We start from the raw sequence: 21482 nt of genomic DNA, 5'->3' as shown, positions 1-21482 counted from the left end.
GTGCAAGGCGGGGACTGCCTGGGGGGCAGGAGTGGGGCGCGGGGCCCCTCCCCTCTGGGGGGCGCCAGGTCCTGTCTGGGTGCAAGGCGGGGACTGCCTGGGGGGCAGGAATGGGGCGCGGGGCCCCTCCCCTCTGGGGGGCGCCAGGTCCTGTCTGGGCACATGGGGGGAGTGGCGGGGGGGCAGGAATGGGGCGCGGGGCCCCTCCCCTCTGGGGGGCGCCAGGTCCTGTCTGGGCGCAAGGCGGGGACTGCCTGGGGGGCAGGAATGGGGCGCGGGGCCCCTCCCCTCTGGGGGGCGCCAGGTGCTGTCTGGGCACATGGGGGGAGTGGCGGGGGGGCAGGAATGGGGCGCGGGGCCCCTCCCCTCTGGGGGGCGCCAGGTCCTGTCTGGGTGCAAGGCGGGGACTGCCTGGGGGGCAGGAATGGGGCACGGGGCCCCTCCCCTCTGGGGGGCGCCAGGTCCTGTCTGGGTGCAAGGCGGGGACTGCCTGGGGGGCAGGAATGGGGCACGGGGCCCCTCCCCTCTGGGGGGCGCCAGGTCCTGTCTGGGTGCAAGGCGGGGACTGCCTGGGGGGCAGGAGTGGGGCGCGGGGCCCCTCCCCTCTGGGGGGCGCCAGGTCCTGTCTGGGCGCAAGGCGGGGACTGCCTGGGGGGCAGGAATGGGGCACGGGGCCCCTCCCCTCTGGGGGGCGCCAGGTCCTGTCTGGGTGCAAGGCGGGGACTGCCTGGGGGGCAGGAATGGGGCGCGGGGCCCCTCCTCTCTGGGGGGCGCCAGGTCCTGTCTGGGTGCAAGGCGGGGACTGCCTGGGGGGCAGGAATGGGGCGCGGGGCCCCTCCCCTCTGGGGGGCACCAGGTCCTGTCTGGACGCATGGGGGGGAGTGGTGGGGGGGCAGGAATGGGGCGCGGGGCCCCTCCCCTGCCCTCTAGGAGTTGCCAGCTCCCATCCGGGTGCCTGGGGGGTCTTGCTGGGCCAGGACAGGAGTGGGGCGCGGGGCCCCTCCCCTCTGGGGCACTGGCCCTGGTCCAGCCCTGGTCTGGGGGTTCGGGGTAGCTCAGTGGTTTGAGCATGGGCCTGCCAAACCCAGGGTTGTGAGTTCAATCCTTCAGGGGGCCGTTTAGGGAGTTGGGGATCGGTCCGGCTTCATGCTGGGGCTTGGACTCGATGCCTCCTGAGGTCCTTTTCAGCCCTGGTATTCTGTGGATGTTTGGGTCACAGCCCCAGCACAATGGCTGAGGACTGGACGGGCCACTGGGGCCCCTTGCTCCCCAGCCCCCCAGCGCAGAGGGTCCATCGATGCTGGGGCTCTCCTTGCCCCCTCCCTGAGCTCCCCGAGGCAGTCGGGCTCTGGGGGCAACTGAGCTGGTTCGGTCCCCAGAGCCTGAATTAACTTCCCAGCGCAGACCTGCCCCTCGCCCGCCAGGTGCAGCGCGCAGGACTCCTGGGTTCTATCCTGGCTCTGGGAGGGGAGTGGGTGTAGTGGGAGGGGGGAGGGGGGCTGGAAGCCAGGACTCCTGGGTTCTCTTCCTGGCTCACCGTGACCTTGGTCAGTCCCTTCCCATCTCTGTGCCTCAGGTTTCCTGCCTGACCCTGCTGCGTGCTCTCGGGGCCGTGACGCGTTTTGGGGGGGGTGTGTCTGTGCCCCCGTCAGCCCTGCAGACCCATCCATGCTTGGAGTTCGGCACCATCATGGGGGACAGGGAGGAGTGACGGGGGGCTGCAGCGACACCCCCTCCCTGCTGAAATCCTCTTCCATCCTGTCTCCCCCCCTCGCGCGGGGGATGTGGTCACCGGCCGGAGAACAGGAAGGCAGAACCGGCTTCCCGGCAGCGCCCCACCGCCAGCCACTTAAGGGCTTTAATAATTGAGTTAGCCGCGCCCGCGCCGTGCTCCCGGGACGGACAGCGGGGGCGCTGAGGGGGTTGGGGGACCCCCGACGCCACCAAGGGCTGGCAGTGGGCGGCTGGGTTGGTGCCCTGGCAGGTGGCTGGGGCGAGGATGCTGCATCGTGGGGGGGTGGCTGTGGCATGCTGCCCCGTTGCCTGTGGGCAGCTCCCCGCCGTGGCACGGGCAGCTCCCCACCGTGGCACGGGCAGCTCCCCGCCGTGGCACGGGCAGCTGCGGGGTGGGCTGGCTTGCTGCTGTCGCGCATGGGGCACCTGCCCCATCTAGGCTGGCCATGTGGGTGCTGCCCTGTGGTAGTTGCCCGGCTGGGGGCTGAGGGGGCTGTGCCCATGCAGGGGTCAGGCCGGGGCCCGAACAGGCAGGGGTGGGGAGCAACCTGGGCTCTCGCTGGTGGGGCGCGGAGGTTGTTGCGTTCGGGTGTCTGGTGGCGCTTTGTGCGATGCAGGCTGGGCAGGACTTGGGTTGCCGTGGTGTGTTACAGGATGTCCCGGTGTATTTGTGTTTGCCAAGCTGTGTTGCACTGCAGGTTGGTGTGTGTGTGTGTTGTGTTGTGTTATGTTGCATTGCTGTGTAGTGTTGCAGTGTGTGTGTGTGTTGCAGGATGTGGTACAGCTCTGTGCGTGTTGGATGCCCCAGCTGCATTGTGTTGGGACATCTGTGTGTGTCAGGGCTGTGATATGTTGTGGGACGTTGTGTGTGTTGCATTGTGCTGGGGTATGTGGCAGGGCCTTGTTGTGTAGCTGGGGTGTGGCAGGGCCGCAGGTGTTGTGGGTGTGTGGTTGTGTCCCTGGCCTCCACCCCCCAGGAGGAAGTGCTGCTCAGCCTGAGAGGCCCCACAGGAAGGGGCGAGGGGATCATCTGGGGCTGGGAGATGTGGGGGTGGGATGGACCTGGGGGTGACTCAGTGCTGCATGCTTTCCCTGTCCTGCGCCCTGAGCTACCCCTCTAGGGAGTGGCATGGGGTGATGCCCTACTCTGGGGTGCATTGGGGGACTGCTGGTTCCCCTTGCCCCCAGATCAGTGCTGGGGGGGCTCCCCTCCCCTTGTACATCCCTGGGTTTGGCAGCCGCTGTGGGTCAAAGCAGAGTCACCACGCCTGTTCTCCCCTCCTACAGCCAGCACCTCTGGGGCTCCTCCCAGCATTCACCCCCAGGTTGTGGGGAGGGAACCTGGTGCAAAGGAAAACTCCAGAGTCCTTCCCCATTGCTGGGGGGTATGGGGGGCTATCTGAGCATGGGGTAAGGCCAGGGAGCCCCAATACTGGGGGTATGGTAGAGGGCAGACTGACCCTGGGGGAGAGAACCCAGGCGTCCTGGCTCCCAGCCCCTCCTGCTCTAACCCACCAGACCCCACTCCCCTTCCAGAACTGGGGAGAGAACCCAGGAGTCCTGGCTCCCAGACTCCCCCCAGCCAGGAGAGAACCCAGGCATCCTGGCTGTGTGTTTAACCCTTTGTCTGCTCTCTCCCTTCCAGTCTGGACCAACGTGGAGCCGCGCTCTGTGGCCGTGTTCCCGTGGCACTCCCTTGTGCCCTTCCTGGCCCCCAGCCAGCCGGACTCTTCCGTCCAGCCCAGCGAGGGCCAGCAACCTGTCAATCACCCCGCAGTGTCCAATCAGAACAAAGGTGAGGGTGGGATAGCCTCATGTGGGCCAGTTGGGGAGAGCCAGGGGGGCCGTGAGCCCAGCCAGTTCCTTGCCAGCACAGGGGAACTGCTGGCTTTTGTGTGTGACCCACCAAAATGATGCCCGCGCAGCAAGCAAGGAGTGCAGCTAGCAGGGGGAGCTCGTGCTGTTGCATTTTGGTGTGACCCACAAAAATGGCCTCTTCTTTGCTGATGGTGGTAGGGGATGGGCATCCTTTGCATTTCAGTGTGACCCACAAAAATGGCCCCTCTCTGCCTGGTGTGTTCTCATGGGCTGTTGCCCTTGACCTTTGCCCCCACCAGAGCCTCCAGAATCAGCGGCTGTTGCCCATGACGTCACGGGTGTGGTGTCAGGGGCTGAGCTGGGAAAACGGGAGGCTTCCCGCCCCGACAGCCCAGCCTCAGCCCCCCAGGCCACGGCAGCGGCTGGAGGGGCAGAGGGCCCTTCCCAGCTCGTGGACGAGGCCCCAGGGCCCCCAAGACTGGACAGCGAGACAGAGAGTGACCACGATGACGCGTGAGTGGGGGAGGGTTGGGGGACAGGGGGCTGGCGGGGGGGCTACGAGGGGGATGAGGGGACACGGGGCTGGTGCAGGGTTTTGAGGAGGAAGGGGGAACATGGGGCTGGCAGGGGAGTAAGGAGGGTTGTTTGTGGGCACGTAGTCAGGGCCGGCAGGGGGACGTGGGTTGGGGCCTTGTGGGGTGGAGGCAGGGGCAGTACAGTGGGTGTTGGAAGGGTTGGGGGCAGGGTGTGGGGGGATCTGGGGCAGGGACCAGGCTGGGGGGAGGATCGAGGGGCAGCAGGGTTACAAGAGTGACGCCCGCCCTGCACAGGTTCCTGTCGATTGTGTCCCCCGAGATCCAGCTCCCTCTGCAGCCCGGGAAGCGCCGGACGCAGTCGCTGAGCGCCCTGCCCAAGGAGCGAGACTCCTCCTCCGAGAAGGATGGGCGCAGCCCCAACAAGGTGAGAGAGACTGCCCCCCTGCCGTGTGCATGGAACAGTCCATGAGACTCCATCTCCCCACCCCTGTGTCCGTGGAACGGTCAGTCCCCACACAGAGACCATCTCCCCACCCGCCATGTGCATAGAACAGGCCAGAGAGACACCCTCCCCCATGCTGCCATGTGGATGGGATAGTCCAGTGAAATCCGCTCCACCCCCTGTACATGGAATGATCCAGAGAGGGCATCCCACAGTGTGCATGGAACAGTCCAGAGAGACCAGCTCCCCCCATCCCTGTGTATGGAATGGTACAGAGACAAGAGTGCCCCCCCCCGCAATGCTGTGTGCATGGAACAGTCCAGAGAGACTTGCACTTCCCCAAGGCCAAGTGGATTATTCCCTACATGGCATGTGGCACGAGAATTCACACCCCCCCCTTTAATTTGCACATGGAACGCACCATGACACCTCATGCCCCCCTTTATCCCCCATCTGGAACGCTCCATGGTAACTCCCCCTTCCCCTCCATCCCCCACATGGAATGCTCCATAAGAACCAGCCCCCTTAATCCCCCACGTGGAATGTGCCATGAGAACTCATCCCCCCCTGTATTTATACATGGAATGCTCCATGAGGACCCCCCATAGGCCCCCCCTCCTTTGGGGAGGGGTATGATTGGCTGAGAGTGCATTGCTTGTTTGCATACTGACCCCTCCCCTAGATGCACCCGCCCCCCCCCCCCCCCCCCCCCCCCCCGTCTCCCTGTTGGAGGGATGTGATTGGGTGTGTTGCTCATTTGGATGCTGATCCCTCCCCTAGACCCCCTTCCTGTTGGAGGGATATGATTGGCCGTGGGTGCATAGGTCGTTTGCATACTGACCCCTCCCTTCCCTGCAGCGGGAGAAGGACCATATCCGGCGGCCCATGAACGCCTTCATGATCTTCAGCAAGCGGCACCGGGCCCTGGTGCACCAGCGGCATCCGAACCAGGACAACCGCACGGTCAGCAAGATCCTGGGCGAGTGGTGGTACGCCCTGGGGCCCAAGGAGAAGCAGAAGTACCATGACCTGGCCTTCCAGGTGCGGGCACCGGGGCGGGGCCTGGGCTGCGGGGGGGGCTGTACTGCAGGGAGTTGGACAGCAGGGGGCGTCAACGAGGGGGTTGGGGAGCTCAGCTTTGGGGTCAGCAGGGGGTGCTGCGCTGCAGGTGGTCAGTGGGGGGCTTGGGGGCCAGCGAGTCGGGCGGGAGGACTCGGGGGGGCCAGTGAGTCAGGCCGGGGGAGCAAGGGACTTGGGGATCCGGTGAGCGGGAGGTCTGGGGGGCCAGCGGGGTGCCCCCTAACGTGGTCCGTGCGCAGGTGAAGGAGGCGCACTTCAAGGCACACCCCGACTGGAAGTGGTGTAACAAGGACCGGAAGAAGTCGAGCTCGGACGCCAAGCCCTCGGCACCGGGGCCTGGGGGGGGCCCCAAGGAGGCGCGGGAGCGCAGCATGTCGGAGACGGGCACGGCTGCCGTGCCGGGAGGTGAGACCCGCCCCCTCCCCTCTCCCCCTCATGGGGCTCCCCCCACAGCCTGCTCAGCCCCTCTTTTCTTCCCCCATAGCCTCCTCGGAGATCCCGGTGCTGGCAGGGCCAGAGGGCAAGGCAGGGGGCACGGGGCACGTGCCCGGGGAGCGGCTGATCCACGTGGCGGGGTCTGGGGCGCAGCGGCCCCGGGCCTTCTCTCACAGCGGGGTGCACGGGCTGAACACCGGGGAGCGGGACAGCCAGGCGCTGCAGGAGCTCACACAGGTACTGGGGGGCCTTGGAGCTCATGGTGGATTGGGTTCTGGAGGGGTGGTGAGGGGATGTATTGGGTCCCCTGTGGGGAGTCTGTGTCTGGGTTGGAGGGCCCTACTGGGAGGGGAATGGGATCCCTGATGGGAGGGAGGGTCTCGGGTCTGGGTTGGGGGGCCCTGCTTGGGGATCGGGGGGGAATAGGATCCCTGATGGGGGGGAGGATCTCAGGTTTGGGTTGAAGGGGCCTGCTGGTGGGAGGTGCAGGGGTCGCAGCCCCCAATTGCTCCCTGCTTTGTTGCAGATGTGCTCCAGCCCGTCACCCTACCCCGGCGGGAAGGGGCAGTATGGGGGGCCGGGCCCCTCTGGGACCCCATTCGCAGCTCCAGGTGAGGGGCCCCGGCCCCCCCTACTGCCGCCAGCCCCCCGTGCCGCCCGCTCCCAGCGTGTGGCCAGCGAGGACATGACGAGCGATGAGGAGCGCATGGTCATCTGCGAGGAGGAGGGGGACGATGATGTAATTGGTGAGGCCCCTCCCCCCCCGAACCCCTCAGAGCTCCCGGCTCCTTCGGAGCTCGCCTAGAGCCTCCGGACTCCACACTGCCCCCCAGAAATCCCTTAGCCACCCCCCCCATGGCCCCGCTGTACGGCCGCACACCCTACAGACGTGTCTTCCCCCCCTGGCACAGCTCTGCAGGGAGGGGGTTGGATCTCTGGGCAATGAGGGTGGGGCCTCGGGGGCATCACTGACTCTGCCCCCTCCTGCCCCCCCAGCGGACGATGGGTTCAACCCGCCCGACATTGACCTGAAGTGCAAGGAGAGGGTGACGGACAGTGAGAGCGACACCTCTTCAGACGAGGAGCCCGACGGCAAGGTGGGGGCTGGGGAAGGGGCAGGGGGGCTATTTAGAGGGCAGGAGGAGCTATAAGGGATTGATGGAGGTAGGGGGGCTGATATGGGGCAGGGGGAGCTATGAGGGCAGAGAAAGGCAGGGGGCCTGTTTGGGAGTTGATGGGGGCAGGGAGAGGCAGAGGGGTTGTCTGGGGGTTGATGGGGGGCTGATGGGGGCAGGGAGAGGTGGGGGAGCTATGCAGGGGGTGATGGGGGCAGGGAAGGGCTATGGGGGGCAGGAAGAGACGGGGCTGTGTGGGAGTTGATGGGGGGGCAGGGAGAGGTGGGAGAGTTATGAGGGGCAGGGGGAGCTATGGGGGTCAGCACCTAACCTCCCCCCGTGTCTCTCTCTGCCCCCAGGGCTTTGGGCGGAAGCTCTTCTCCCCAGTGATCCGCTCCCCGCCGCTGCCCCCCTCCTCGGGCGCCTTTGCCCCCTGCCGCCCGCCAGCCCCCCCTGAGCTGGACCTGCCCCATGGCCCCGACCAGCCACCCCTGGCCAAGCCCTACAGCCCCTTCCCGCTGGCGCCCAGCCCGTTCAAGGCCCAGGACTCGCGGGGGGCCCAGCCCCCCGCCCCCGCGCCAGCCAAGCGCCCTGAGCCGGCTCCCCCCTACCGCCGGAAGCGGGCTGACAGCGCCGGGGGGGCGGAGACAGGCGCCGCCGGGCCCTCGGTCATCCCCCCCCCCGGGGGGGCGCTGCAGGCGCTGGTGCTGCCCGAGCCGGGGCGCCTGTCCGCGGGCACGGTGCTGGTGACGGCGCCCTCGCTCAGCGGCTACGGGGGGGGCGCCGGCCCGCACGGCCTCCACCGTGGTCACCAACGTGGTCAAGCCGGTGAGCAGCACCCCGGTGCCCATCGCCAGCAAGCCCTTCCCCCGGGGGGTGGGAGAGGGCGGGCCCCTGCTCAGCCCCCCAGCCCTGGAGCCGGCCCCGCCAGCCCTGGCCATGCTGGGGGGCGCCAAGCCCGAGGCCGTGCCTGTGGGGCGCATCGGCCTCCTCTACGCTGACAAGAAGCCCCCGCCCCCTGCCAGCCAGGCCCCCTCCCCCCACCTGGTGGCCGGGCCCCTGCTCGGGCCGGTGCCCAAGGCCCCGGTGGCCCCGGGCAACGTGGTGACCAACCTGCTGGTGGGGCAGGCGGGGGGGGGCGGGGGCCGGGCCGGCCCCAGTGACCGTGCTGCCACCGCAGCCCTCGGTGCAGTTCATCACCCAGAACCCCTCGGGGTCCGGGCCCAATGGGCCGGTGCCCCTGGGCATCCTGCAGCCCCAGGGCCTCCTGCCGGGGGCCCCAGGCAAGGCAGGGAGCATCACCCAGGTGCAGTACATCCTGCCCACCCTACCCCAGCAGCTGCAGGTGGCTGGGGGCAAGGGGGTAGGGGCTGGAGCCGCCAGCATCCACTTCACCCTGCCCCCCACCGGCAGCAAGGTGCTCGCCACCACGCCCCACGGCCTGCCCGTCCTCCAGCCCGGGCCTGGCAACGCCAGCACCGTCGTCTCCACCACCCCCAAAGGTGAGGGGGCGCTGGCCCCAGGGCGGGGGGGCTGGCTGGCTCGGGGCGGGGGATGGGGCGGGGGGGCTGGCTGGCACGGGGCGGGGGATGGGGCGGGGGGCTGGCTCCCTCTCCCCCACCCCATCCTGATGCGGCCCCTGTCTCCCCCCCCAGCCCAGTCAGCGTCTCCAGTGCAGGCCCCAGGCCCCGGAGGCTCTGCCCACCTGGTGCAGGGCAAGGTGCTGGTACCCGTGGCCACGCCCCAGGTGACGGTGCGGCCCGGGGGTGGGGCCGGCCCCATGGCCCAGGTGGCGCCACCCTTCCCGGTGCCCCTGCAGAACGGAGCCCAGCCTGCCAGCAAGGTGAGTGCATGTCTGTGCCGGGGGGGGGACGGGACGGCTTGGGGATCCCTCTAACCACGCTGCTCTACCCCCCAGGTCATCCAGGTGACCTCGTTGACCCCTGCTCTGAACAGTGGCGCCCTGGCGCCCCCCCTGAGCCCAGCCACGGCCCTCGTGGGACCCTCCGGTCAGGCCCAGAAGGTGCTGCTGCCCTCCTCCTCCACTAGGTAGGGACCAGGGTCGTGGAGGGGCAGGGCTCTGTGTCCCCCCCGCCTGCCTGTAACACTCCCCCCTCTCTGCCCAGGATCACCTATGTGCAGTCCACAGGCGGGCACCAGCTGACCCTGGGCACCTCGGCCTCCCCCTCGCAGCCTGGCGCCGCCCCCGCTGCCACCTACGTGCAGGCCCCTGTGGGGCCGGCCCCCATGGCCCTGGGCTTCACGGCCATCGGGCCCAGCGGGCCGGCTATTGTACAGCCGCTGCTCTCGGGTAAGGGGGGAGGGGGGCTGTGAATGCGGGGGGGTGGGTTTGCAATGCGGGGGCATTGATACACTCAATCCAGACCTCTGCTCCCCTCATGTGTTTGGCGGGGCTGGCCCTGGTGTGTCGGTACCAGGGAGGGGCAGATAGCTGGGTTGGGGACGTAGCGGTGAGGGGGGCTGGGACTGGGTCGGGGCATGCCGGGACTGGCACTGGGTGGGAGCTGGGACTGGGTTGGGTGACCTGCGGGGGGCAAGTGCCAGGCAGAGGGCTAGTTCGGGGACGCAGGGGGCTAGGTCAGGGCTGGGGGCAAGTGCCAGATGGGGGCAGGGGGCAGGGGCTGGGTCGGGGGGCTGTAGGTTTGTCAGGTGTCCGGTTTCTGACGGTAACGCCCGGTCGAAAAGGGACCCTGGCAGCTCTGCCCAGCAGGCAGACTAAGACAGACTAGTCCCTACCTGTTCTGTCTCCACGTGGCCCCCGGAAGCAGCGGCAGGCCCCCCCTCCAGCTCCTACGCGTAGGGGCAGCCAGGGGGCTCTGCAGGCTGCCCCGGCCCCGAGTGCTGCTCCCGCAGCTCCCTTTGGCCAGAACCGTGACCAATGGGAGCTGCGGGGGCGGCGCTTGCGGAAGGGGCAGTGTGCGGCAGAGCTGCCTGGCCTGCCCTGTGCCTAGGAGCCGGAGCGGGGACCTGCCGCTGCTTCCGAGAGCTGCTTGAGGTAAGCCCCTCCACCCCAGCCCTGATCCTCCTCCCGTCCTCCGAACCCCTCGGTCCCAGCCCGGAGCCCGCACCCCCAGCCGGAGCCCTCCCCCTCCCGTCCTCCGAACCCCTCGGTCCCAGCCCGGAGCCCGCACCCCCAGCCGGAGCCCTCCCCCTCCCGTCCTCCGAACCCCTCGGTCCCAGCCCGGAGCCCGCACCCCCAGCCGGAGCCCTCCCCCTCCCGTCCTCCGAACCCCTCGGTCCCAGCCCGGAGCCCGCACCCCCAGCCCGGAGCCCTCCCCCTCCCGTCCTCCGAACCCCTCGGTCCCAGCCCGGAGCCCGCACCCCCAGCCGGAGCCCTCCCCCTCCCGTCCTCCGAACCCCTCGGTCCCAGCCCGGAGCCCGCACCCCCAGCCGGAGCCCTCCCCCTCCCGTCCTCCGAACCCCTCGGTCCCAGCCCGGAGCCCGCACCCCCAGCCGGAGCCCTCCCCCTCCCGTCCTCCGAACCCCTCGGTCCCAGCCCGGAGCCCGCACCCCCAGCCCGGAGCCCTCCCCCTCCCGTCCTCCGAACCCCTCGGTCCCAGCCCGGAGCCCGCACCCCCAGCCGGAGCCCTCCCCCTCCCGTCCTCCGAACCCCTCGGTCCCAGCCCGGAGCCCGCACCCCCAGCCGGAGCCCTCCCCCTCCCGTCCTCCGAACCCCTCGGTCCCAGCCCGGAGCCCGCACCCCCAGCCGGAGCCCTCCCCCTCCCGTCCTCCGAACCCCTCGGTCCCAGCCCGGAGCCCGCACCCCCAGCCGGAGCCCTCCCCCTCCCGTCCTCCGAACCCCTCGGTCCCAGCCCGGAGCCCTCCCCCTCCCGTCCTCCGAACCCCTCGGTCCCAGCCCGGAGCCCGCACCCCCAGCCGGAGCCCTCCCCCTCCCGTCCTCCGAACCCCTCGGTCCCAGCCCGGAGCCCTCCCCCTCCCGTCCTCCGAACCCCTCGGTCCCAGCCCGGAGCCCGCACCCCCAGCCGGAGCCCTCCCCCTCCCGTCCTCCGAACCCCTCGGTCCCAGCCCGGAGCCCTCCCCCTCCCGTCCTCCGAACCCCTCGGTCCCAGCCCGGAGCCCGCACCCCCAGCCGGAGCCCTCCCCCTCCCGTCCTCCGAACCCCTCGGTCCCAGCCCGGAGCCCGCACCCCCAGCCGGAGCCCTCCCCCTCCCGTCCTCCGAACCCCTCGGTCCCAGCCCAGAGCCTGCACCCCCAGCCGGAGCCCTCCCCCTCCCCCTGCACCCAACCCCCCCAGCCCCACCCTGGAGCCCGCACCCAGAATCTGTACCTCCTCCCGCACCCCAACCCTCCTGCCTCAGCTTGGAGCCGCCTCCTAACCCCTTGGTCCCAGCCCGGAGCCCGCACCCCCAGCCGGAGCCCTCCCCCTCCCCCTGCACCCAACCCCCCCAGCCCCACCCTGGAACCCGCACCCAGAATCTGTACCTCCTCCCGCACCCCAACCCCCCTGCCTCAGCTTGGAGCCCCCTCCCGCCTCCAAACCCCTCGGTCCCAGCCCGGAGCCCGCACCCCCAGCCGGAGCCCTCCCCCTCCCGTCCTCCGAACCCCTTGGTCCCAGCCCGGAGCCCGCACCCCCAGCCGGAGCCCTCCCCCTCCCGTCCTCCGAACCCCTCGGTCCCAGCCTGGAGCCCGCACCCCCAGCCGGAGCCCTCCCCCTCCCGTCCTCCGAACCCCTCGGTCCCAGCCTGGAGCCCCCCCAGCTCACTCCAAACCCCTCATCCCCCAGCCCCACCCCAGAGCCCGCACCCCCAGCTGGAGCCCTCACCCCCCCACACACCCCAACCCCCTGAGCGAGTGACAGAGGGAGGGGGATGGAGTGAGTGGGAGCGGAGCCTCGCAGAAGGGGCGGGCAAGGGTGGGGCAAGGGTGTTTAGTTTTGTGCGAGTAGAAAATTGGCAGTCCCAATAGACGGGGGCAGGGGGCTGTGTCAGGGGTGGGGCTGTTGCCAGATGGGGGCGGGGGTGGCTGGTGCTGGATTGGGGTGGGGAGGGGTAGGGGTCACCAGGCAGGGGTCATGGGAGTGTGGGGGGCTGGTGAGGGACGGGGGCAGGGGAGTGGATCCATCTGTCCGTCTCACCCTTGGTGTTTCTCTCCCCAGGGCAGAGCCCCCTGCTGGCCCCGGGGCAGATGGGGGTTTCCCCGCTGCCCAGCCCCCAGCTGCCCCCCTCCTGCAGCGGCCCGGTGATTACGGCCATCTACCCCGGCCCCCCAACCGCCGGCCCCACCCCGTCACCCGCCCACGGTCTCGTCTACAGCGTGGCCAGCCCCGCCCCTGCACCCATCCTGCCCAAGGGGAGCAGTGCCGGCAGCCAGGGCACACTGGGGCCTGGACCTATGGGTATGAATGGGGTGGGGCTGGGCAGAGCCCCACTCCCACCAACCTGGCTACAGAATGGGGGTGGGGTTATGGAACGGGGGGGATGGGGCTGGGCAGGTCCCCAACACATGGCTACGGAACAGAGGGTGGGGCTGAGCTGGGCCAGATTCTTACGGGTATGGGGTGGGGGCAGAATTATGGGGTGGGAGCGGGCTAGGCTCCGCCCTCACGGGTATAGAACTGGGGGCAGAGCTTTGGGGTGGGGACGGGGCTGGGGGGTGTAAGTGGGGGGGTCCCTGTGGCTCACCCAGCCCCCTATGACTATCTCTCTCCCCCCACAGGCCCCCTCGCCTTCCCCCCGGCGCCTGCCCGGCCCCCGCGCCCTCCGCCGAAGCCCCCCCAGAAGGTGAAGGCCGCCATCGCCAGCATCCCCGTGGGCTCCTATGAGTCGGCCCCGTCACCCGGCCCTGCCCGGCCTCCAGGGGGGCAGCAGACGGAGCCTGGGGGGGCCCCCCGCGTCTCCCGGGAGCTGGAGAGCCCAAGGGAGCCTCCGGAGCTGCCTGCCCCCTCCCCTCCGCCCCAGCCCCCCAGACCCGGCCCAGCTCCGGAGCCAGACAGCTGGGATGGGCGCCCCCCCTCGCCCGCGCCCCCCCAGCACCCAGTGCCTGAGGCTGAGAGCGGTGAGGGCTGGAGCCAGCGGGAGGCTGCGCCAGGGGCTAATGAGGAACGAACACCCCGAGAGCAGGCGAGCGCCCCCGGAGCTGCCCCGGGGGGCAAGGGGCCGGAGACGGTGAGTAACCTGCCCCCCCCATCATCCCCCTGTCCACCACCCTACCCCCGCCCCACCCACTGCTCCCAGGGGGCAAGGGGTCCGAGATGGTGAGTGGCCCCCCTTCATCATCCCCGCCCGCCACCCTACCCACACCCCCACCCCACCCACTGCTCCCGGGGGGCGAGGACCCCGAAATGGTGAGTGATCCCCCCCCATCACCCTACCCCCACCCCCACCCCACTGCTCCCAGGGGGGCAAGAACACCGAGATGGTGAGGGAGCCCCCAGCCCCACCCCATCGTACCCCACCCACCACCTCCCCTGAGGTTGCGCCTGGGGTTACGAGTGCTGGGACGGGATTAGGGTTAATAACCCACCTCCTGTCCCCCATCACTCCCCTACCTCCCCTCTGCCCCGAACCCCCCCAACCTCAGGGGCCTTTCCTGCCCCCGATGCTGACGCTTCTCTTCCCCGCAGACCCCCCGGGCGCCTGTCTCCCCCGACTGGAGGGTCCCGGGCCCTGAGAGCCGCCCGGAGGTCCCAGCGGCCCCTGCTGGCTCCTCGTCCTCCTCTGCGCTCAGCCCCGCCCCTGCTGGCTCTGGGGAGGGGCCCCGGGGGGCAGGTCCAATCCCCGGTGCACCCGAGGGCCCAGAGCGCAAGGAGGGGGGGGGCGGCAAGAAGGTGAAGGTCCGGCCTCCCCCGCTGAAGAAAACCTTTGACTCGGTGGACAAGTGAGTGACGGGGGGGTCAGTGGTCATTAGGGTTCGGGGTCACCTGGGGCCAGGGGTCACAGGCCCTTGAGGGGTCAGGAGTCACTCAGGGTCAGGGATCACATGGCTCGTTAGGAGCTTGGCCTGGGGCAGACACCCGGCGCCCCCATCTCAGGGGACCCCCACTCCTGGGCTCAGGCTGGGGGGAGAGGAGGGGGCCGGGGTGTCCGGGAGAGCCGGTGCATGACGCGCCCCCGCCCCTCCCCCAGCAGGGTTCTGTCGGAGGTGGATTTCGAGGAGCGCTTCGCTGAGCTGCCCGAGTTCAAGCCCGAGGAGGTTCTGCCCTCGCCCACGCTGCAGTCCCTGGCCACGTCGCCCCGCGCCATCCTGGGCAGCTACCGCAAGAAGCGCAAAAACTCCACCGGTGAGCGGGGGGGCTGCGGGGCGGGAGCGAGGGGCACGGGGGGGCTGCGGGGCGGGAGTGAGGGGATCCGGTGGAGCTGAGGGGCGGGGCTGCGGGGCGGGAGCGAGGGGCACCGGGGGGCTGCGGGGCGGGATCGAGGGGCTCCGGTGGAGCTGAGGGGCGGAAGCGAGGGGCACCGGGGGGCTGCGGGGCGGGAGCGAGGGGATCCGGTGGAGCTGAGGGGCGGGGCTGCGGGGCGGGAGCGAGGGGCACGGGGGGGGGCTGCGGGGCAGGAGCGAGGGGCTCCGGTGGAGCTGAGGGGCGGGGCTGCGGGGCGGGAGCGAGGGGCACGGGGGCGGGGCTGCGGGGCGGGAGCGAGGGGCTCCGGTGGAGCTGAGGGGCGGGGCTGCGGGGCGGGAGCGAGGGGCACGGGGGCGGGGCTGCGGGGCGGGAGCGAGGGGCTCCGGTGGGGCTGAGGGGCGGGGCTGCGGGGCGGGAGCGAGGGGCACGGGGGCGGGGCTGCGGGGCGGGAGCGAGGGGCTCCGGTGGAGCTGAGGGGCGGGGCTGCGGGGCGGGAGTGAGGGGCACCGGGGGGGGGCTGCGGGGCGGGAGCGAGGGGCGCGGGGCTGCGGGGCGGGAGCGAGGGGCTCCGGTGGAGCTGAGGGGCGGGGCGTGGGGGGGCCTGCGGGATGGGAGCGAGGGGCACCGGGGGGCTGCGGAGCGGGAGCGAGGGGCGGGGCTGCGGGGCGGGAGCGAGGGGCTCCGGTGGAGCTGAGGGGCGGGGCGCGGGGGGACCTGCGGGATGGGAGCGAGGGGCACCGGGGGGCTGCGGAGCGGGAGCGAGGGGCACGGGGGCGGGGTTGCGGGGCGGGAGCGAGGGGCTCCGGTGGAGCTGAGGGGCGGGGCTGCGGGGCGGGAGTGAGGGGCACCGGGGGGGGCTGCGGGGCGGGAGCAAGGGGCGCGGGGCTGCGGGGCGGGAGCGAGGGGCTCCGGTGGAGCTGAGGGGCGGGGCGCGGGGGGGCCTGCGGGATGGGAGCGAGGGGCACCGGCGTCCCGTGCAGGAGGGGATGGGGGCTCATTAGCCCTTCGGCCTCCCCAGACCTGGACTCCTCCACCGAGGACCCCATCTCACCCAAGCGGAAGATGCGGCGCCGCTCGAGCTGCAGCTCGGAGCCCAACACGCCCAAGAGCGCCAAGTGCGAGGGCGACATCTTCACCTTCGACAAGACGGGTGAGGGCTGGGGGCGGGGCCGGCGAGGGGGCAGAGTGGCATGATGGGACGGGGATGGGGTGGGGCCTGCGGGAAGGGGCGGGGCTCCCCCTGGGGCGGGGCCTGCGGGAAGGGGCGGGGCGCAGTCTCACAGCCCCTCCCCCCAGGCGCGGAGGCGGAGGACGTGCTGGGGGAGCTGGAGTACGAGAAGGTCCCGTATTCGTCGCTGCGCCGGACCCTGGACCAGAGGCGGGCGCTGGTCATGCAGCTCTTCCAGGACCACGGCTTCTTCCCCTCAGGTCGGTGCTGCCGGGGCCGCAGCCAGCGCGGCGCTAGGGGTTCCCTAGGGGGTGCCATGGGGCAGGGAACGGGGGGAGGGAGTCATTAGGGGGCACTGTGGGGCGGGGAGCTCCATGGGGTAGGAGGACTCTCCATGTGTAATGTAGGCATCGTTGTGGGCTCCCCGGTGTGTTGACTCCAGGAGTGGGGCAGGACCCCGGCCATTCTATGGGTCAGCGTCAGGGGGATGCAGGCGTCTCCATCGTGTCCTCTGCCAAACTGATGTGCAGCCCCACCCTGCCCACCCCCCAGCGAGGGGCCCCCGTGGAACCAGCCCCCGCCCAGAGGGGCCGCGCCCCGGCGCCGGGCGAGGGGCCCCCGTGGAACCAGCCCCCGCCCAGAGGGGCCGCCCCCCGGCGCCGGGCGAGGGGCCCCCGTGGAACCAGCCCCCGCCCAGAAGGGCCGTGCCCCGGCGCCGGGCGAGGGGCCCCTGTGGAACCAGCCCTGTGTCGCTGACACGGTGTCTTGTCTCCCGCAGCCCAGGCCACGGCCGCGTTCCAGGCCCGCTACTCCGACATCTTCCCCACCAAGGTCTGCCTGCAGCTGAAGATCCGCGAGGTGCGGCAGAAGATCATGCAGGCGGCCACCCCCACCGAGCAGGCGCCCAGCACCCCCGAGCCGGGGGGCCCAGGCGGTGGCGGAGCCGCTGAGGGGCAGCCCCCGGAGCCCGCGCCCCCCCAGGACTCGGACCCGGGGGCAGAGGCAGGGGGCAGCACCAGCTGGGACAATAGCCAGACATCTCCCCCGGGGGGCGCCGCAGGCAGTGGCAGATGAAGGGCCTTGAGTGGCACGGCTGGAAGCAAAGCATTCTGGGAGCTTCGCCCACCTTCCTGCTACGCCCCGGCCTGACCGGGGGCCCCGGCAAAGATGTTTCCTTGCTCCCCTGGGATGGTCCGCTCCACCATGGACTGCAGCGCCCCCCCACAAGGATGGTCTGCTCCGCCATGGGCGCCTGCCCCTTCCCCAGCTGGGATGGTCTGCTCCACCATGGACTGCAGCGCCCCCCCGCAAGGATGGTCTGCTCCGCCATGGACTGCAACACCCCCTGCAAGGATGGTCTGCTCTGTCATGGGCGCCTGCCCCCTCCCCAGCTGGGATGGTCTGTTCCACCATGGACTGCAGCGCCCCCCCGCAAGGATGGTCTGCTCCGCCATGGGCACCAGCGCCTGCCTCCCCCCAGCCAGGATGGTCTGCTCTGCCATGGGTATCGGTACCAGCGCCTGCCTGCTCCCCCCCCTCACTGGGATGGTCTGCTCCACCACAGATGCCAGCGCCTCCTCCCCCCCCAGCCAGGATGGTCTGTTCTGCCATGGGCACCAGCGCCTGCCCCCCCCCCAGCCGGGATGGTCTGCTCCGCCACAGATGCCAGCGCCTCCCCCCCCCACGCTCCACAAGGATGGTCTGCTCCCCCATGGGCACCAGGGTGTGCCCTACCCCCCTGCTGGGATGGTCTGCTCCACCATGATGCCAGTGGCTACCCCATCCCCACTGTGGCACCCAGACCGGCCCATTGCAGGCTCCCGGCCCCGCCCCGTTGCCGTGGCGACTGCGGGGGGGACATGGACACCTGGAAAGTGACGACTTTTAATAATGTTAAATATTTTGAGACCTGATGCTTGTGGCTTGTGTCAGCCCCTCCCCCACCCTCACATGCTCCGCCCCTGCTGTGCTGGGGGTGGGGACTGCCAGGCTCCGCCTCCTGACCTGCCCCAGCCGTGCCGGGCTCCACCCCCAACTACTCTGCTCCCAACACCCCCTCAGCTGCCTGGGGGCCCAGGGCTAAATCCAGGCCCCATCAGGGGCTCTGGCTTGGCCCAGCCGGGGCATTGCAGGGCTCAGGCCCACGCACCCGCTGCTGGATGCACCACGAGCACCTGGCCCCGGCAGCCACACGTGGCTCATCTGGGGTCCCTGCCCCCCGGCGCTGGCAACGCTGTGTCTGTCACCCCCTCCCTGGGGCCTGCTCCCTGCGTCGTCCCCCAGCATATTCACCCCCCCACCCGGCACCTGCTCCCCCCAGTGCCCTCTCCATCTTCCTCACCCTGCGGCCTGCTCCCTGTATCGGTCCCCCACCTCCCTCTCCCCAGCACCAGCTCCCTGAGTCACCCCCCATCCCCTGCTCCCCAGGTGCCCCCCTCCCCCATTCTGCTCCGTGTGTCACCTTCCCAGGGCCTGGTCTCCGCATTCCCCCATCCCACATTTTGGGCCTGCTCCCCATCAATCTGCTCTGGTGATGGCAACCCGCACCCCCTAGGCTGCTCCCCCAGTCCTGCTTGTGGGCTCTCCTGACCCCATGTCTCAGGTCGATGTCACTTACCCCCCAGCGCCCCTCCTCTCTCCTGCCTCTGTCCCCCCGCCCATGGGGCGCAAACCTCCCCCAGACCCGGGGGCCAGGCAGATAATCGGCTCCAGCCGGCAGACAGCAAATCTGCGTTTAATGCCCATGCGGTGCAAGGGTTCCTGGGCAGTCGCGTGCCCGAGTGGGATGGTTGTGGTGGTGCAGTGATGGGGGGGCCATGGCTGTGGGCTGTGGGGGGAGGGACAGTGGTGGCTCACGGCCCTGCACAGTGATGCAGTGCCACCCCCCCCAGTGGCAGCAACAACTCAGGGCCTGGCGTGGTGGTGGCTCAGGGCTTGGCCCAGTTATGCCCCCGTGGCGGCGGCGGCTCAGGGCCCGGCCCGCTGGCCCCCCCCCCGTGGCGGCGGCGGCTCAGGGCCCGGCCCGGTGGCACTCTCCCAGCAGGCGCAGCAGCAGCGCGTGCAGCCGCGGGCACAGGCGGGCGTAGCCGTGCCGGCTCAGGTGCAGGTAATCGTACATGTCGTGGTGGCTGATGGCGCCGTCCGAGTGCACGAAGCCGGGGTCGGCATCCAGGAAGCAGGTGTTGGGCAGCCGCGGCAGCCGGGCCTCCAGCAGCTCGTTCACCCGCCGGTTCCTCTCCCGCAGCGGGTTGGGGCCCTGGCCCCGGGGCAGCAGGCCCTGGGGGCAGACGTGGCACTGTCAGGCCTGGGGGAGGGTCCCCCTCCCCACACCCCCCCGCTGTGCCCCCTACTCACCAGCACCACCACGCGCGCCTGGGGCTGCTGCTGCTGCAGGAGGCGGACAATGGCCTCAATGCCGCCCACCACCTGCTCGGCCGTGTGCCCGTGGTTATTGGTGCCCACCCAGACGACCACGATCTGCAGGGAGGCCAGGAGTGAGGGGGGCTGGCAGCTGCCCCCTAGGGAGTGACCAGCCTCCTATTCCCCAGGCCTCAGCCCCCCTGCCCCCCACATCCCATTCACCTGCCCTCTGTCATCCCCCCTGCCCCTCACATCCCATTCACCTGCCTTCTATTAGCCCCCACTGCCTCCCGCACCCCTTTCACCTGCCTCCTATCAGCGCCCTATTCCCCTCACACCTCGTCGGTGCCCCCCCGGCACCCTGATCCCCCGCACCTTGGGCCGGATGTGCTGCAGCTCGCCCTCCTGCAGCCGCCACAGCACGTGCTGCGTCCCGTCGCCCCCAATGCCGAAGTTGAGCGCGTGCAGCGGGGAGAAGAGCTCACGCCAGATCTAGGGGGACAGAGAGTCAGAGCTGGGGCCCTCAGGGTGGGCCGTGGTCCCCGTATGGCCCCCCCAGCCTGCCGGGGCAGGGCCAGGATGAGTGTGGGGCTCACCTCAAACTGCTGGAGCAGCTGCACCAGGGCGTCCCCGATGAACACGACCTCGGGCTCCTTGTCCTTGCTGTCTGCGATGAAGCGATGGTGCTGGGGGGGAGACAGGGTCAGGCAGGGCTGGGGAGCAGCAGGGCCCCAGAGCCTATGTCAGGCAGAGACTCTCCCTTACAGGCTGACGGGCCCAGTGCTGGGACGTGACCCCTCTGGGGTGGGGTGCAGGGGGTCAGCTGCATGGGGACCCCTCATCTGCTACCATTGCAGCCCCTGTGGGGTGAGGCAGGGCCATGCAGTGCCTCTTATGGGGCAGGTGGGGGTGTTGTGCAGGGTCCCCATAGGGTGGGGCAGGGGTGTCTATGCAGTGTCCCCATGGGGCAGGATGGGGGTGTCCGTGCAGCACCCCCCCATGGGAGGGGCGGGGCTGTCTGTGCAGTGCCATCCCTCACCAGCGCCAGCCAGCGCCCGTCCCCCTGCACGTCGGCCAGCGGCGTCGGGGTGCTGGCCGGGTTCTTGTCCCCGTCACTCATGGTCCTGGAAGCTCCTAGGAGGCAAAGCCAGCAGGTCAGAAACAGCAGCACTCCCCACCCTGCTTTGATAATGGTTCTGTCCAGACCCAACCTCTCCCCATGTGGGATAATGGTTGGGTCTGCACCCTCAAGTCCCATGCACGGTGGATAATACCATTCCCTGGGATGGGGGACAGGAGTTTTTGGCCCTTCTCCATTCTACCCATGCCCGTGGATAATGGTTGAATCCTCTCAGCCCACTCTCGGACTGTACCATTGTGAAGGTGGGGTGACAGGTACGTTTCTCAGCTACATCATTCCCCCTTACGTGGTATAATGGTTGGGTCCACCCCCCAGCCTTCTCTCTCCCCCCCCCCGGTGTATATTGACTGATCCGTACTCCTCAGGTCCATGCAGGGCGGGGTCAAACTCAGTTTCCAGGCTCAAGTATGGGGAAGATGGCTGAGTCCTTCGTAACACCCCCCATGAAGACTAATGGTTTGGTCCGCCCCTTGAGGCGGGGGGCATAGAGATTGAGCGGGTCCATTTCCCCAGGAAGGGGGTTTATCCATTCCCCCATGGGGGCAATGGCTTGGTCGGCCCCTCGAGCCCCCATGTAGAATGGATAGGACCATTCGTGGAGGGGGAGGGAGGAGAAAAGGGGCTGGTTCCCCTACCCTCCCGTGGGTATAATGGTTAGATCCACACTGAGCCCCCCCGATGCATGCGGGTGGTACCATTCCCCTGGGCCGGGGGGAGGCTCACCTAAGAGGCTGGCGGGGGAGGGGAGCGAATGGTTCCGGAGCCGCCGCCGCCGCCCGCACGTTCGCTCTGCGTTGGGGAGCAGCGGGCGGCCTGGGCGGAACCATGTGACAGGGGAGGGCTGGGAAGAAGTGCAGACGCTCCCACCGCCGCGCGGAGATGGTATGAGCTAGTCCGGCTCCTCCCCACCAGAGCCCGGCTGTTCCCAGCGCCCCCCTTCCCGGGGTCCGGCTCTTCCCTTTACCCTCCCCACCAGAGCCCGGCTGTTCCCAGCGCCCCCCTTCCCGGGGTCCGGCTCTTCCCTTTACCCTCCCCACCAGAGCCCGGCTGTTCCCAGCGCCCCCCTTCCCGGGGTCCGGCTCTTCCCTTTACCCTCCCCACCAGAGCCCGGCTGTTCCCAGCGCCCCCCTTCCCGGGGTCCGGCTCTTCCCTTTACCCTCCCCACCAGAGCCCGGCTGTTCCCAGCGCCCCCCTCCCCTGATTGCAGCCTCTGTGTGACTGTGGCTGTTCTCATCACCCCCCCCATCCAGCTGCATTAACTGCCCCCCTCTGGACTTCGGCTTTTAAGTCATTCTCCCCCTAAGTCTGGCTGTTCCTTTTACCCCCTCCCCC

At 70.1% G+C, this 21482-nt stretch overlaps 2 protein-coding genes across 2 annotated transcripts in view; one reads left to right on the top strand and one right to left on the bottom strand.

Moving 5' to 3' along the window:
• Positions 1-17562, top strand: part of CIC (capicua transcriptional repressor) — a 31376-nt gene extending 13814 nt beyond the window's left edge. The window contains 21 exon segments of the mRNA XM_075122954.1: positions 3380-3529; positions 3852-4065; positions 4383-4512; positions 5389-5571; positions 5850-6015; positions 6095-6282; positions 6572-6791; positions 7042-7142; positions 7520-7927; positions 7929-8291; positions 8293-8662; positions 8816-9003; positions 9079-9209; positions 9287-9471; positions 12298-12537; positions 12858-13306; positions 13765-14018; positions 14270-14421; positions 15500-15631; positions 15778-15909; positions 16428-17562. Of these exon segments, the coding sequence (XP_074979055.1) occupies positions 3380-3529; positions 3852-4065; positions 4383-4512; positions 5389-5571; positions 5850-6015; positions 6095-6282; positions 6572-6791; positions 7042-7142; positions 7520-7927; positions 7929-8291; positions 8293-8662; positions 8816-9003; positions 9079-9209; positions 9287-9471; positions 12298-12537; positions 12858-13306; positions 13765-14018; positions 14270-14421; positions 15500-15631; positions 15778-15909; positions 16428-16723 (4652 nt within the window). The 3' untranslated portion in view covers positions 16724-17562.
• Positions 17563-18367: 805 nt separating this feature from the next.
• Positions 18368-20991, bottom strand: PAFAH1B3 (platelet activating factor acetylhydrolase 1b catalytic subunit 3). The gene is made up of 6 exons (XM_048828182.2): positions 20874-20991; positions 20049-20143; positions 19606-19695; positions 19385-19501; positions 19004-19126; positions 18368-18926 (listed from the first exon to the last, which is right to left on the bottom strand). Exons 2-6 carry the CDS (start codon positions 20127-20129, stop codon positions 18660-18662), a joined length of 678 nt encoding a protein of 225 aa, XP_048684139.1. The 5' UTR covers positions 20130-20143; positions 20874-20991; the 3' UTR covers positions 18368-18659.
• Between the last annotated feature and the right edge of the window lie 491 nt (positions 20992-21482).

The sequence above is a fragment of the Caretta caretta genome, chromosome 24, assembly GCF_965140235.1.
Source record: "Caretta caretta isolate rCarCar2 chromosome 24, rCarCar1.hap1, whole genome shotgun sequence".
Lineage (NCBI taxonomy): Eukaryota > Metazoa > Chordata > Testudines > Cheloniidae > Caretta > Caretta caretta.
This window is presented reverse-complemented; position numbering and strand designations above follow the sequence as displayed.